General features: G+C 42.3%; 1 protein-coding gene across 1 annotated transcript in view; it reads right to left on the bottom strand.

The window, feature by feature from the left end:
- Positions 1-15,262, bottom strand: part of LOC139923880 (voltage-dependent T-type calcium channel subunit alpha-1I) — a 184,472-nt gene that overhangs the window by 12,876 nt on the left and 156,334 nt on the right. Inside the window, exons 30-32 of the mRNA XM_078282664.1 lie at positions 12,345-12,423; positions 10,707-10,828; positions 7,715-8,194 (exon numbers count right to left, since the gene is read on the bottom strand). Coding sequence (XP_078138790.1) covers positions 7,715-8,194; positions 10,707-10,828; positions 12,345-12,423 — 681 coding nt within the window. The remainder of the gene's footprint in view (positions 1-7,714; positions 8,195-10,706; positions 10,829-12,344; positions 12,424-15,262) is intronic.

Raw genomic sequence — 15,262 nt, 5'->3', positions numbered from 1 at the left:
TCATTTCTCCAGACTCAAAGCCTTCTCACTTTGTCAGTCTGCCACACGCTTATGTTTCAGCTCATCTTCCCCCTGCCTCCGTCTCATCCCACTCTCACACTCCACTCATGCACTTCTTTTTATAGCTGCTGTACCCGTTTTTAACACTTTACCGACTCTCTGTCTTGTTTCTCTTCCTCATCTCCTGGAAGATCCCTCTCTCCCTCTCCTGTCCTCCCTTACTCTCCTCTCCACCTTCCTCTTTCTTCCCTATACCTCTTTTGCATAACACATGAGATGACTTAAGTCTGTTGTGTTGTTTAATTAACCGCTATCTGTTGGAGCCGGCGTTCTTTTCAGCTGCCGGTGGCAGGCGCAGAGACGAAGAGCGGTGACTTCTGCCTTCGCCTTTGTGAGAGCCGAGCCAGAGGGGCAGACAGATGCCAACTTTTTAAGATTAATTGCACGTTTCCGTAAAAAAAAAAGACTGCCGCGCTGCTTTATAAGAGCTATAAAAGGTTCAAAACTCCCACTGAACCACGCTGAATTACCTGAAGTGAATGGCAGATCGCTGTCTCAAGATTTTACAATGTCAGCAGGATGCATTGAGGAGGTCTGATGAGAAATCAGCTGAATGAAAGGTCTTGAAGGCTCGGGTTTTCAGAATAAAGGATGAGTAGTTCTTTTTTTTAAGTACAGATCTTATTTGATCAATGGATTTCTTTTACATGGAGGAGTAATATACCGTGATGGGGTGGAGCGCCAAAAGAATATCCCATTTTTTTCATTCCTCTCCTCCATAGCAGGTACCTCTCCCCCCATTCCCCTGTTCAGCTGCTATCATTTTCTCTCACTTGTCAATATAATTTGTCACTTACTGATGGATGCTTCATGTTCCATTTGCATGTTTATACAATAGAGGCCGGTCACTGGATATTTGGAGGGTTTTTACCAATGATTATAAGAGAGAATCCACCATGTTGGAGGAGAGAAAATGACAGATTTCTGTTGTGGCTCCTCCAGCATTGTGGAGTGTCCCTCATCGCCCACTGGTGACCACTCTCAAATCATTGCATAACAGACCTCAGGGGGGGGCGTAGTGATTTGGGAGACTGTCCCAAAGGCCAAAGGTTTGATCCCGACAACAGCCAATGTGTCCATCCAAATAGTCCAGAAGCCTGACCTGCTCACTTATTGTAAGCAACTCTGAGTAAGAGCATCAGAAAAATGCCTAAAATTGAAAATAACTGTAAATGACAAAATGATTTCCACAATGTTACATTTATTTGGATTCATGTTACCTACTATCTTTTACAAAGCACCATCATTTGTCTTGGTTTTACACAATCAATCATTTTGTAAGTGTATATGTGTCCTTTGTTCAAATAAATGGGATGTTGGATCTCATTTGCAAATCAATCTCCATTGCCAACCGTCCTGTTCTTATGTTCTTAAATCTTAAAATGTTAAATAAAGTTATTACATATTTTAACATGTTACTGAATTTTTAAAAATGATTTTGCTCACAACCATGTGGTGATGTGGTGTTATCCTCGCTTCTCAAAGCCACAAATGGTCGAATGCTGAGCTAAGTATTGCATGTGGGTTGTTGTTTTTTTTTCATTGCAGCTTTAAAACCCATCAGAATCCACCTCAACAAATAAAGAAATGCATAATAGAGGAGCCCCCCGAAAGCAAAAATAGCATCGGACGTAGTTAAAGGCAATCACTTTACTCCTCTAGTCATTTTCACAGCGGACTCAAAGTGTTTGGATCCAGAATCCCTTATTTGGGCGAAAAATGATGTCATACTTGAGAGTGTTATGGTGGATATCTCATGTTGGAATCAAGCTCTTCAACTGAACAGCTTTTTGTTGCCATATGTATCATATGTTGTCATATGTCACTCATATTGAACAGAAATATTTTAAGAAAAAAGTATTTCTGTCCAATATGAGTGGCAGCAGTGACGGCTGACACCCACTTGCCTTAGAAACAGTCCTGCCAAGGAAACAGTCATCCTAGATATTTCTGACAGAGAAGATATTCTACACATTGGCATCTGTGTTTCTCTTGTTTTTCTGTCTCACTTTTCTCTCTCTGATTTCTCTGCCAGTCAGTCAGTCTCTCTCTCTCTCCAGCCCTCAGTATTTTCCTCTCCTGCGAGTTGCTTTTTTCATGCCGGCTCACCTTTCCCCGCTGCCATGTCTAAAGTTCAAGCTGCTTGTTCTCTCTCGTACTTGCTCTCTCCTGCTCTCTCTCCATCTCAAGAGTTACCACTAAAGGGTGTGAGGTGAGGAGGGCAACCGCAGTCAATAGCTAGACCCTGGCAGCACCCATATGGAGTATGCACACACACACACACACACACACACACACACACACACACACTCACACATCTCAAGTGCCTGGAGACGCACAGCGAGGGGTGAGCTGGGCTCATTGATTGGCTAAGCCAGGGGTCTTGGTTGGTGTAAATGTTGCCGATGACCCTGTTTGATTCACCGCACTGCCATCTGGTCTTCCCATCCAGTGACGCTCTCATCCAATGGCACCCCGCTGTGCCCCCCCACCCCTACCACCCCCACCCCCCACCCTTACCACCCCCACCCCCTGTCAAGTTCAATAGGGATGGAGCAACTGTCTTAGCTTCTTCACTTCAATAGGAAAAACTACCAGGTATTTTAGAGTTTTGTTCCGACATGCGATGTGACATGAGATCAACACATCTATTCTTACAAAATGATTGCTAGCACAAAAAAAACGAGGGTGTTTTTCAAAGGATAGCAGGTAATTTAAGTCCTTGGTTCACAAAATAACACTTTTACTGGCTGCAGACTGGATCCTCTATATTTTACAGATATTGAATGATGAAAATGTTTCCCCCAAAATGGGTATTTGAAGCTTTTTATTCAAAACCACAAATTCATTTGGGGGTAAAAAATCAATATATTTCAATATCTAAAAAAATATAGAGGATCCATTCTGTAACAGAGTTATCATTTTGCCAACCACAGACCTAAGTGCCTACTATCCTAATATTCCCTACAAAGGCAAACAGCTGTAACTACTTTTAGTGTATTTTACAGTAATAGTCACAGATCATGACTTAGGTTTAGAATTCATAACAATAAAAAATATACCATAAATGCTATTAAATTATATACTATCCACTTCTGTACCAACAGTACTTTTGTCAGGTTTTTGCTCTTTGGTTTTGCAGTTCAGTACTATCCAACCTGTCCTGCTACTACCATTCAGATGGTGGATATTATTTGTGAATGAAACTCTTCATGTAGGGTTTGGAAGTGACTTGTCAAGCCTTCTGTTGTTTCAGGACACACACAAGGACAAAATAACAATTTTGGTTTAACTGATGCAAGCAGAAGTATCTTGATGTGTCTGTTTGTAGCAGATGCTCTGTAGCGGGTGTCACTGCCCACTCTGTACACCCACCCAAGACGGCAGCCTGTCAGTGTTTGTGTTATGTGTACAGTTTCCAGCAATTTTTTACCTCTACATCTCTATGCTAACAATGATATGTCATAAGGTTTTACATTTTTACCTAGAACGTCTGCCTGGTCGTCTCAACCTGAACTTTGGAAACTCAGCTTGCACTTCAGCATCCATCAACCTGGCTACATTTATTACTTGCCACAGTCTTGTATTTGTCTGTGGAATAATCCCTGCAAAACAATGGTGTCCTCTCTCAGTGTCTCCAACTTCCGCCTGCTGGAGCCTGATCACAGCTTCATTCCAACAGTGTGCTTCCACCTAATGCCGCTTGATTGGCTTCCTCCTGATTGTCAAACTGTTTTGCTCAACTACAAACTACTGCTGGCGTTTTTGGCAATAAGTTAAGTGACCACTTGGGCTCCAAGAGCAAAGCCACTTATTAATCAAAAGAGTTATATGAAGCATTTTGTTGAGCAGGGTTTCTTACATGATTTGTTGTGAATTCAACTCCAGATGTTGAACTTCTGGAATGGAAATTCTTTCATGTTGCCTTTTTTGTTTTTAAGGCTTTGCATGGCCTGGCCTCTCGTTATGCATCTTTTTGAACTTTTGATTCTTTATGAAACTAAGATCCTGAGATCCTCAGGCAGGAACCTTTTGACTGTTCATGTATCTAGGCTCAAGACTAAAGGTAACCAGGCTTTTGCCGTACGGCTTTGGATCGACTTGCCTGAGGAACTCATGCAGGCAGAGTCTCTATCATCTTTTCACTTATTGAAGCTTACTTATATCAAAAGGCCTTTCTGTAATCTTTGGCTTTTACTTGTTTTATCCTTGTTGACTTGTCTGTTATTTATTCCTTTTGTTTTATCCGTATTTTTTTTTTCTTACTGATTTATATCTCTTTTTTTTGGTTGGGAAGCACTTAGTAAGTTTGTTTTGAAAAGCTATATAAATACAGCTTGAATAGACTTTCTCCATTCTCTACATTTCTACATCAAGAGTTTTTCACCTGTGCTTCAGACTGATGCAGCCTGAGCAAAAGGAATAAATTCATACTCTGCCTCTGTCTGGCGTCTTCATCTGATTTCTCACATGAGGAAGGCCAGGCCCACATTTTACCTGTATGTCTCCACAGGCAGCGTAAATGATCCCAGAAAATTTTGGCGAGCTATTAAGTGGAAAGCCATTATGTGGTCTGCAAAGTATAATTCTCTTGAATTGCCTTCTTAGGTGTTCAGAGGTTTGAAATGTTTTAATGAGCGCTTTGTTTCCTCTGGCTGGGCTGCCCTCTTCACTTGTACACTTTTTCATTGGTACATTGAATTTTTAAGACCATTCGGGGTCTTCTGCTGATGATTTGTGCTCTTGGTTGGTGGAAAATACTGTTTATGTCCTCAACTTGTTTTTGTTATCCGTCCCTGAGGTCAGAGCTGAATTAGGCCGAAGCGCTCTGCTCCCTCAAAATGATTTAAAACTGAAACAGCTGGTCTCTCTTGGTGAGTTTGAACTGTTAATTAAGGATCTTGTGACAGAATCAATAAGGAGCTGTCTTTCCCATTTTTGTCAAGATTTAAATTGGTTTGGTCAGTGAGGCTAGGATGACTGGACTTCTGCCTGTTGCAGCACCTTTATAGACATTTTTTACTTTGTACTCTCGTTTATGTGAATTTGATTATATTTTGCTTTTGTACATTGTTGTTCGGCTACAACTGTCATGTTCGTTTTGAGACTCCTTTTTTGGACATGTCTTCCTTGAAAAAAAAAAAAAAATCTTGACCTCAATAGGACTAACTTGAATAAAGGCAAAATAAAAACCCAAGCATAAATAGCTACACACACACATACACAGCAGCTGTCCTCTGATCACTGCTCTTATTGTGACAGCGTTGTTTGATGACTAATCAGAAAAAGAGATTTAAAATGGAGCGCATATAGAAAGACACATGAAACGAGTTTCTCCTCTTTCTCATCTCTCTCTTACTCCGCCCCCTGGTTAAAAATACCAGTAGGCTGACAGACAATGAGCTATAAGGACAATGAGACAGCGGCTGAGCGGCTGAGCCTGCCACCCACTCACAGTCTCACTGTGTCTTCCAACCATTCCAGTATTAGAGTCTCTCTCTCTCTCTCTCTCTCTCTCTCTCTCTCTCTCCCCTTCTCTTCTCTCTTCTTCCCTTCCCCTCTCTCACCCAGTGGTTCAGTGTAATTTCTTAGGTTGGATGATCACACCTACAGTTTGTTATCTTTGGTCTGAACCATAGTGGGAAAGTTTACTTTGGTTCGTTTATGTTCACGCTGCCCAATTACAAGCCAACCAGGGCAAGTAGCTTGTTTATTGGACAGAGTTTTGATAACCCTAACCCCTAACGAATCAGGTTAGAGATTAGAGTCAAAACCAATCAGATTCCAGTCCCTGTAACTTTAGCTAAGCACGATGGACTTGTCTGCACTCTTTGCACGAGTTAAGAACACAGGAAGAAATAGCTGAATATGAACATCTGTCCAGACTGCAGTTTGCCCTTGGTTCATTTTGTAATGTTTGACTATCAAAGCATGAGTAACTGCTGGCTCTCAGATGACACCATTTGTCTCCTTATATCCATAAAACCACACAGAATGTCCAAACAACATGAAACTGGATGTTTTAGGGTCATTTCCGGTAAATGGTACGATTCTGTTCTTACTCCTATACAGGTCTCCTAACTGAGACTCGCATTTTCAGGCGTCTCGGTGCTGTTATTTGGTGCTGAGTTCAAATGGCATCGTTCTCACCTGAACAAATGAACCGAACTAAAGGAGGAATTAAACGCTCCAGAGGTTGAATAAACTGCACAGTCAGTCAGTCAGATTAAGTCAGTCGCTCAAGTAGTTTGTCATTCAGTCAGTCAAAATCAGTTAGCCGGTCACTCACTCATTCGTTCACCTACCTGCTTACTCACTCATTCATTTGCTGCCTCAATCACTTAGTCAGTCAGTCAGTCAGTCAGTCACTAGTCATCTAATCCTCTCCCCTCACTTCGTCTTTCTCCTTACCCTTTCTCTTTCTCCTTATACCCTTACTTTCTACTACATATTTCCATCTATTTTTTTCATTTACATTTGTTCTATCTTGTTTTCTCTCTCTTTTTCCTGATTGATTCCAGCCCCATTTTTTTTTCCCCACTTGTTTGTTCCATCCGCTTGTTTATTTACTTGTTTGATTCTTTCTCGCTTTCTTTCTCTCTCCTTCACCATAGTACATTGCATTCTGCTCTGTTGCAACAAGCTTGCTTCTATAAATACATGTTCTCATCTGCAGGTGCTTTAATTTTGTGAGCGTGCCCGTGCGCGTGTGTGTAAGTGATTATAGATTTAGCCTAGACTGACTGGTGGACCGTCGCTGTTTGAGATGCAGCAATCAGGGGAGCTGAAGATGAGAGCCACCGCCGCTGCCCCGATGTTATTTTTAGAAGGCTGCGGAGATGGTGGTCGTTAAACGTGTGTGTGTGTGTGTGTGTGTGTGTGGGGGGGGTGTTTGGTGTGTCTGTGTGTGTTTGAGCTTGTGTACATGCGTGTATACAAGTCATCAACACCTAAACGACATCAACACCTTGTATTTGCATAAGCAGGGCAGCAGTGTTTCATTAAGAAAAACAAGTCCAGATGCTGCACAGTCACTGCGTACCAGTGAGGCGGTACTGTAACCCATGAAATGCATCATTTCAGTGGTGATCGGATCAGTGATTGGCCACTGTTAAACTAGTTAGTCAAAGATTGCCTACACATTGGCACTGCCAACTGAAATTTGGGAGAAGGCAAGGTTAGATACTCAATCAACCAAAGAAAACAAAAAAAATATTTAGGGTTAAAAATGGGGTTAGGGTTAGGTCAGGTTTGAGTTACATAGTCTGTGAAGATGCACCAAATAGGCAAGTGACACTTTGTTGAAAATCTACTTTTCATCACCTGATAGTTGAGTATCAACATTGGACTATCCGAATAGTGTTACCAAATGTTTCTGTTATAAAAGAGAGAAGATTATATAATTTCTGGAAAAATGAAAAAGCTTATATTGGGCACTGATACGTTACTCAACAACAAGCTCATCTTACCAATGCTGAACATGTAGTAATAAACATGAGAAACACTGTTGAGCAAGTCTTCTCTGCATCATTACATGGTAAAAGTAGGGCTGTGGCAGCAATAATTACTTTTGTGAACATCTTAAATGCTGCTGCTAGTATTTCACTGTCAGGTTACCCATTGATTGTCAGGTCAGTAAGCCACGTCCACTCACCTGAGCAGGAGAGTAGAGTCTGCATCGATGGTGTCTGTGGTTCTCATGCCCCCCTCCTCCTCCTCCTCCTCCTCCTCCTCCTCCTCCTCCTCCTTCTCGCACCGGCGGCGTCACCCCACCACTCGACCCCCCGCTTGCGCCCACTGTAATTCCACCGGCCGCTCCGCCGCCCCCGCCCATCCCACCCGCGCCTCCAGCGCCGGCGGTGGCGCCGGCGATGGCGCCGATGCCCCCCATCATGCAGCAGAGTCCCCCCTGGGCCAGCTCCAGCTCGATCTCTGCGTCCATCTCGGCGTCCTCCTGCGCCTCCTTGTTGGAGTCGTCCAGGTGCTTCATGAGCACGGCCACCACCACGTTGATCAGGACGAACTGCGCCGTCAGCACAAAGGACACAAAGTACATGGGCGAGATGAACTGCAGCCCCGCGTGGCAGCCGTAGTCGGTGGCCGGATGACCTGGAGGACACTCCCTCAGCGTGTCCTGGGTGGGAGGGGGGTGGTAGGGGATAAGGAGGGAGCAAGGGATGGAGGGAGAAGGCCACGGCAGATAGAAATAAGATTAAGATTAAAGCTGCAATAAGCGATTTTTCTGACAACTAAAGGGCGACAGAAACAGCAACACATTCGTAAATAACACACAGCAAAGCCACTGCACTATGGAGGCCTATGAAGAACAATTGGAAGGATAAAGGCTAACAGCTAAACTAAACGTACCTGCTGAGAAGTCTCACCGGTTAGCGGTCTCGCTTTGCCAGAACTTTCTCCCACTGAAGGCTACATGTCCCACAATGACAAGTGAAGAGGTAGGTAGCAAGTTTACCAGTTTAACAAGTTTACTAATTTAACAAGTTTATTCGCTCACTTCATCAATTCCGCCATTTTCAGGAATGGGAGGGGGTGAGCACCGCTGTTAAACAGCGAGGGAGGAGCCAAGCTAGTTTAATTTGACAACAAGCTTTAGAAAAAAGGTGAAAACAGCAACACAGCTGCTGCTGTGTGGATATTGGTTTATATCATTGTGGCTAAATGAAATCTCCACATAGCACACATTAGTTGGTTATAGGATTGGTTATACAGTCTAATATCGCTTATTGCAGGTATAAGATTGCACTTTATTGATCCCCTAGGGGAAAATCGAGTGTCACAGCAGCAATTGGCAGAACAATGTAAAGGAAAGGTAATAAGGTCATAAAAATAGTGCAAGAAAGATATAAGGAAATATACATAAATATAAAATTATGAAGATACAAAAAAGTGGTGTTGAGCATTAAGTCCTGTGTAATAAAAACTCCTGTGTTTGAGTCCAGGGATAAAGTCAAAATGAGCTTGAGCCAGAAGTGGAGCAGGAATGGGTGGAGGAAATGAGGGAAGAGTGGGAATGGAGGCGGTGTAGAGGGAGAGAGAGAATGGAGGAGGTGTTTAAGTGTGTGTGTGTGTGTGTGTGTGTGTGTGTGTGTTGGGGGGGTGGGGTGAGGTGTTAGGAAGCAGAGAGGGAACAGTAGGGAGAGGTAAAGGGCAGGACAGTATGTGAAGGACAATCAGAGGAAGTAGAGAATCATCAGAATAAAAAAAAAAACATCATGAAGCCATGATTACGACTCCATTGCTCCACGTTGCTGTGTCGCTTTTGTATGAATGAATATATATTTATAGACTCAACAATCTGCTGAGTAATGCATTCAAGTTCAATAAAGGCGACGATAACAGAGACTCAGTGAGTGTGACATTTCAGCGATATGCAATTTCTTCAAAGCGTACGTTGTCATTGCCTCACAGTACAGCTTGTTGAAAGCTTTCCGGGCGTTGAAATCTGCTCTCTTTCTTCCTCTCAACAACAGTCAGTCAGTTTTTCTAAGAGTCTAATCAGCACTGATTAACAATCTTCCGGATATGGCCTTTTATAACAGTTTAAGAGCTTGTGGTACTTGGGTATGATTGTAGACTGAGAGCTGATTGGGATGGTGGGGAGCGAGTGAGTGGAGAGAGGAATCAAATACTCGGATTTTGTAATGTAAACTATAATTATTTTCAACTATGTATCCATGGAGCACATCTACTGTTTCAGCACTATGCTGCTTCACATTCATGCAGTTCCACACCTTCACACCTGGGAGCTGCAGGTACAACCACAGTGTCCTCCTGTTGGCCTTAGCCTTGCTAAAGGGCTAAAGGGATGATAGTTGTTGAGGGAGGAGGGACCAGCACTTCTTTCCCTGCTCAGATTTTACCATGGGCCATGGATTTGAACTGGGTTTGAACCTTTAATTTAAATTCTGCTTCTCTAATGTTTAGGCTACTGCTAAGATTGGTTGTGGTGTTAATATGTTTCCATTAGAGCTGAACAAGGAACAAAAACAGAATTGCAATATGAACTTCTGCAATTTTCAAATCGCAGAGGCTGCAATTAACTGCTTAAGAGGGAGAGAGGCGTCCAAATTGAATTTTTGAACAAGGTGTTTTAGAGCTGCAGGTACTCTTGGCTCATGAATCAAGTGTAATATTGGTGAAAACCTTTCATCATACTCAAACTCAGTAAATCCTCCACACTGAGATGTACTGTTTTTTTTTAACAATATCACTTTTTAAAGTGATTTTTAAAAAGAAAAACTTTGCAATTGCAATTCCAATTCCAGTATTCTGTCAAATTATTGCAGTTTGATTTTTTCTCCATATCTTTCAGCCTTTGTTTCCATACCTTCATCAAAATGTAGAATAATATATGCTTAGACATGTCAAGGACCCTCAAGAAGAGATGACCCCAAGAAGAGTCTGATCAGAATAGTATTTGTGTGTTATTCTTTTCTAGTGTTTTAACTTCTAGTAAATAGAATATTCATGAAATTCGAGTTTGGGAACCACAGATCTAAAACACCCCAGTTCAACTGAGCGTCAAAATGTGCAGAGATTGAAAGGGTGCCATGGTGTGGAATAGACAAAAATGAAATTCTCTTATTGCCCTCCATCTCCCATGGTGCAGCGGGAAGTGTAGGTACCTTCATAATGCCGTTCCAGTTGTCACCGGTGGAGACCTGGAAGAGGGTGAGGAAGGCCATGCCAAAGTTTTCGAAGGTGGCGTGGCGGCTCATTCCCTCGCAGGGGTAGTCAGCGTTACACACTGAGAGGGGGAAGGAAGAGAGGAGGAGAGAATAAGAGAGAGGAGCGAAGGAGTTTGGAGAGTGGCGCAATGGTAAAATCAAACTTCTAGGCAGGTTATAATGAGTCTGGAGGCGTATGTAAGGGTCTGACCAAACTTACAGTTTGTTTTCGTTGGTCCAAACCATAGTGAAAAAGTTTACCTTATTGCATTTTTGAACTTGGTTGATTTAGTGCTTGAGAAACATAGCCTGTAAAACAAGGTAGTGAGTGTGACGTCACCCATAGCTTTCTAAAGGGCTGTTTTGAAGCCAAAAGTTGGGGTTTATGATCGAAGAGCGAAGCCGGGAGTTTACCACAGTGGAGCAGCTCCGCCTGCTATTGGCCCGTAATCTGCGACAACCCCGTTTTATATCCATTATATCGTTAATGACCGTTAATGACACTTCTTTTGAAAATTGTGGTAAGGACACACATTGGAAGAAGTGAAATTAGCTGAGACCATAACCTCTTGCCGAAAAAAAATATTTTACTTTTTACTTTTTATTTTGAGTGAGAAGTTGGGTTGTGGTCCCACTGACTTGCAGTTGGGCCGGATTTGGAGTGTTTTTGGAGCCAGCATCTAGCAGACAGAGGAATTGCCGCCTGCCGCCACTTCCTTATTGGCTTCAAAATTCACCCGGGGTTTTGGACGCTTGTTGTGAACAGAAGTCACATGGACTCACATGTAGCTGGTTTTTGGTAACCTGTCATTTGGCCAGGTTAGAAATTAGAGAGTGGCACGGGGTGGGGGAAAGTCAAAACAAATTTGATTCCAGTTCCTGTGACTTTAGCTAAGCATGATGGACTTGTCTGCACTCTTTTTTGTCCTTTACCTCATCTGGTGTTCATACCAGTTAAGAACACGTGAAGAAACAGCTGAATATGAGCATCAGTCCAAACTGTGAATTGCCCTTGGTTGATTTTGTCATGCATGGCTATCACATGTCAACATCTGTCTCCTTATACCCATAAACCCTTGCGTTTTGGGGTCATTTCCTGTAGCTGGTTCGCATTATATTCTCACTCCTACTGTACTGCATCCCGCCAAGTTAGAGATTTTGGTGGCGAGGGGGGAATCAAAACAAATCTGATTCCAGTCCCTGTAACTTTAGCTAAACATGATGGACTTGTGTTCACTCTTTTGCCTTCTCTGGTGTCCGTAGCACATTCATTCCTTGGCCCGTATATTGAGGAGACATTTCATCTCGCCTCATCTTGACCCCTACTTTTCCCTTGGTTCATTTTGTTATGCTCAGCTTTCCAAGCATGAGGAACTGCTGGCTATCAGATGTCAACATCGGTCTCCTTACACCCATAAAACTGGTTTGGGGTCGTTTCCTGTAATTGGTTTGGATTACGTTCTCACTCACTTGTTCACTTGGATGAGGACAGAGACTCGCATTTTCAGAGATCAAACCTGTGACCTAGAAATTATGGGATGTGTCCTCTAACCATTAAGCCCCGCTGCTACCCATTTCTCTTGCTGGTAGACTTACCCAGCTCTCCAAACAGCTCCACCCCCAGAGCAGCGTAGATGAAGAACAGCAACATGAAGAGCAGGCCGAGGTTCCCCACCTGTCACACACACAGACGACCAATCACATATTATCATTAACACAGAGGTAACCTACCAGCAAGAAGTGCCACACTTTCAGTGCATAAAGGTTTCACCAAAAAAAAAAAATTATAATAATAAAAATTTCTACCTTTCCTCCTGAGTTCTTATTTCCTCACATAGCTCTTTTATTATATATTATACTATATACTATATACACTGTGATAGTCAGGGCATTGTGGCTTGAACCGTTGCATTCCTTACTATTGGTTCGGTGTAATATTTTTGATCTACTGTTGCACACATTGTAAGTCACTTAAATGCCTAAAAGTTAATTTAAACTTCACCATATTCCACAGTAGGGTTCAACCGATATGAGTTTTTGAAGGCCAATATCAATATTTTTGGATTGAAGCTGTCGCTAGCCACTATTTTGTGCTGATATTCTTTACAGATCATTTTGACCATTTTCATGTCAACAAATAATCCCCCAAAATACAAGGATTCAGTGTTTCCCCCAGAAGTTTATTCTTTGCAGCTTCTTAAAGACACCAAAACTCTCCATTAAAGTATACTTGCCTTCACCCACAAATCATATTAATGTTATCATTTCTGTTCTGTTCTGTTGGATGAAAAACTTGACTGTCCAAATAAAGAGCTTCATTCCAAAATGAGGTGTCACCATTTAAAAAAAAAAGTGCCACTTACAAAATTATTATAAAGCTAAACTCACTATTGATCATTGTCAATTGTGAGCTATATTCTTACTAGGTACCTATTTTTTTTATTTTTTTTATATTGAGCAAGGAACATCAGATAGCATTTTTCATCCAAAATGTATGGATAGCATTTTGGAATTAAATTCTCAGCTTTTCATGAAATATAACAACAGGCTTATTTTCAGATTGATGCCCACGCAATTTTGAAATGGCCCACTGGGTTTTGAATGGGCTTTGCAGGCCCAAGGGTCATGAGACTTAATCAGCACATCCAGGATGCTGTAAACTTCTCATTTGAGAGAAAAAAGCAGAAAACAGCAAAACTGGAGGTCACCATGTATTCAAGAAACCACAACACACACTCCCTCAAATCAAGGATAATCACACTATTACACGGTGTGGGGAAAATTCAACTTGCTGACTGCCTAACAGGCGTGTAGCCATCCGTGTAGCGACTTGAAGTGTTCACAGTCCGTGATATGCAATGCAAATGGGTGAAGGACCCCCCGGGGTGCAATAGCAGGCGCTGAGCAGAACGCCATTAGCTAAGTCACCTCACAGTGTAGGCAATGGGGCGAGAGGGGATCCAATTCCACAGTGCTTTCGGAATACGCCACTGTGGAATTCCATTAGGTAGGCAAATAAAGTGATAGGTTGAAGCAGAGAGGGAGAGAGAGAGAGAGAGAGAGGAGGGGGAGTGCCACAGGGGCTGCCTATCATACTGCAGGGGAGAGAGTGGATTAGGAAACAAAAACACATTTGATGGAGGAGAGGGAAGCAGAGAGAGGGAGGGAAATCATAGGAGAGAGAGAGAGAGACAGGGAGAAATAGATTAGATAGGGACATTTTTGGAGAGGTTAGGCAAAGCCCGAGGTTTCCTCTCTCTCTCCCCAGATGTGCATGTTTAGATTTCCTGGTGGAGATTAAAAGCCGAGGCTTTGCCGGAAGCACTTGGCAGCGTGTAACTTAAGCCCATCCGGTGCCTTTTGATCCACGGAGCAGAGAGAATGGGAGCGCACCGCGGGGATGAGGATGGAGACGTGTCGGGTATTAAGACACAAACGAGGTGGATGGCGTGGAAGCATTAGAGCTGGCAACCAGGCAACAGAAGCCTGTGAGGAACACATTTAGAGCAGATATTTATAAATGTGGTCTCCATAGCGAGCAAACCTGTCTGAGGCGTGAGTGTTTCCTAATTGCACATGTTCTTTTCTGTATTCAAAGCACTGAAACCTTGGCTCATAGTCATGCGGGTCATGTTGGGGCATGACTTTTGGTAAAACAGTAGAAAACTTTTGGTGCAAAATATGATGCAATTCAAACTGATATGAAAGGTCATTCCACCCACTCCAAAACCCAGTGGAAGGAACAGATTTCTCAGTAAGGACATTTGCAATGTGTTTTATTTTTTTAGGTAAAGGAAAGTGGGGGATCTAATATATTTCAGTGTTTTTCTTTTTTTTTTTCATACAGTGCATAGAATAGAGGCAGAGAAAGATTATATATTTGTTTTATCACACCTATGGATACTGGGAGTGTCTTCATATGTCTTCATGGTATATAGTGTTTTGATTTAATAAGTTCAATCGATTAATCAATCAATCAAAGTTAGAAGTAACAGCATAGCATAAACTGGGACTTGAACCCATGCTAGTAAGCAGTGCTCCCACTGCAGGATGACTCAAAGATTGTGATGTTTGCTTGATGATTGTACCATGACATTTTGTCAAAGGAGCACAGAAAAGAGATTTTGGAACGCAATCTGTGAAAATAAAATTAGTCATGTTTCCATGACTAATTCAAATCTCACTTTGCATGTGCTCCTTTTTCAATATTCTAGTTGGAATTCATTTATTTTTAGGGACAGATGCATCTACATCCAGAGAGACTTGCAGTGAGACCAACAGTAGGATAAGCTTCAATTCCTAAACAACTAAGATTACAACCAAGCAACCAACGGGTCAGAGCCACAACAACCTGACAATGAAACAATATTCCTGCTTATGGAAGACTGTGGAATGATCATTCTTTTTTAATTTATGTAAGAGCATGTTAGATTGAGTATAGGAGGATGATATGGAGGAATGAATGTGCTGATGATAGGATAGGATGATAGGATTGTGGACCACTGGTTTGAATC

This window comes from Centroberyx gerrardi, chromosome 3 (assembly GCF_048128805.1).
Source record: "Centroberyx gerrardi isolate f3 chromosome 3, fCenGer3.hap1.cur.20231027, whole genome shotgun sequence".
NCBI classification, from domain to species: Eukaryota; Metazoa; Chordata; class Actinopteri; order Beryciformes; family Berycidae; genus Centroberyx; species Centroberyx gerrardi.
The sequence above is the reverse complement of the archived record's forward strand: the minus strand, read 5'-3'. Positions and strand labels throughout refer to the sequence as shown.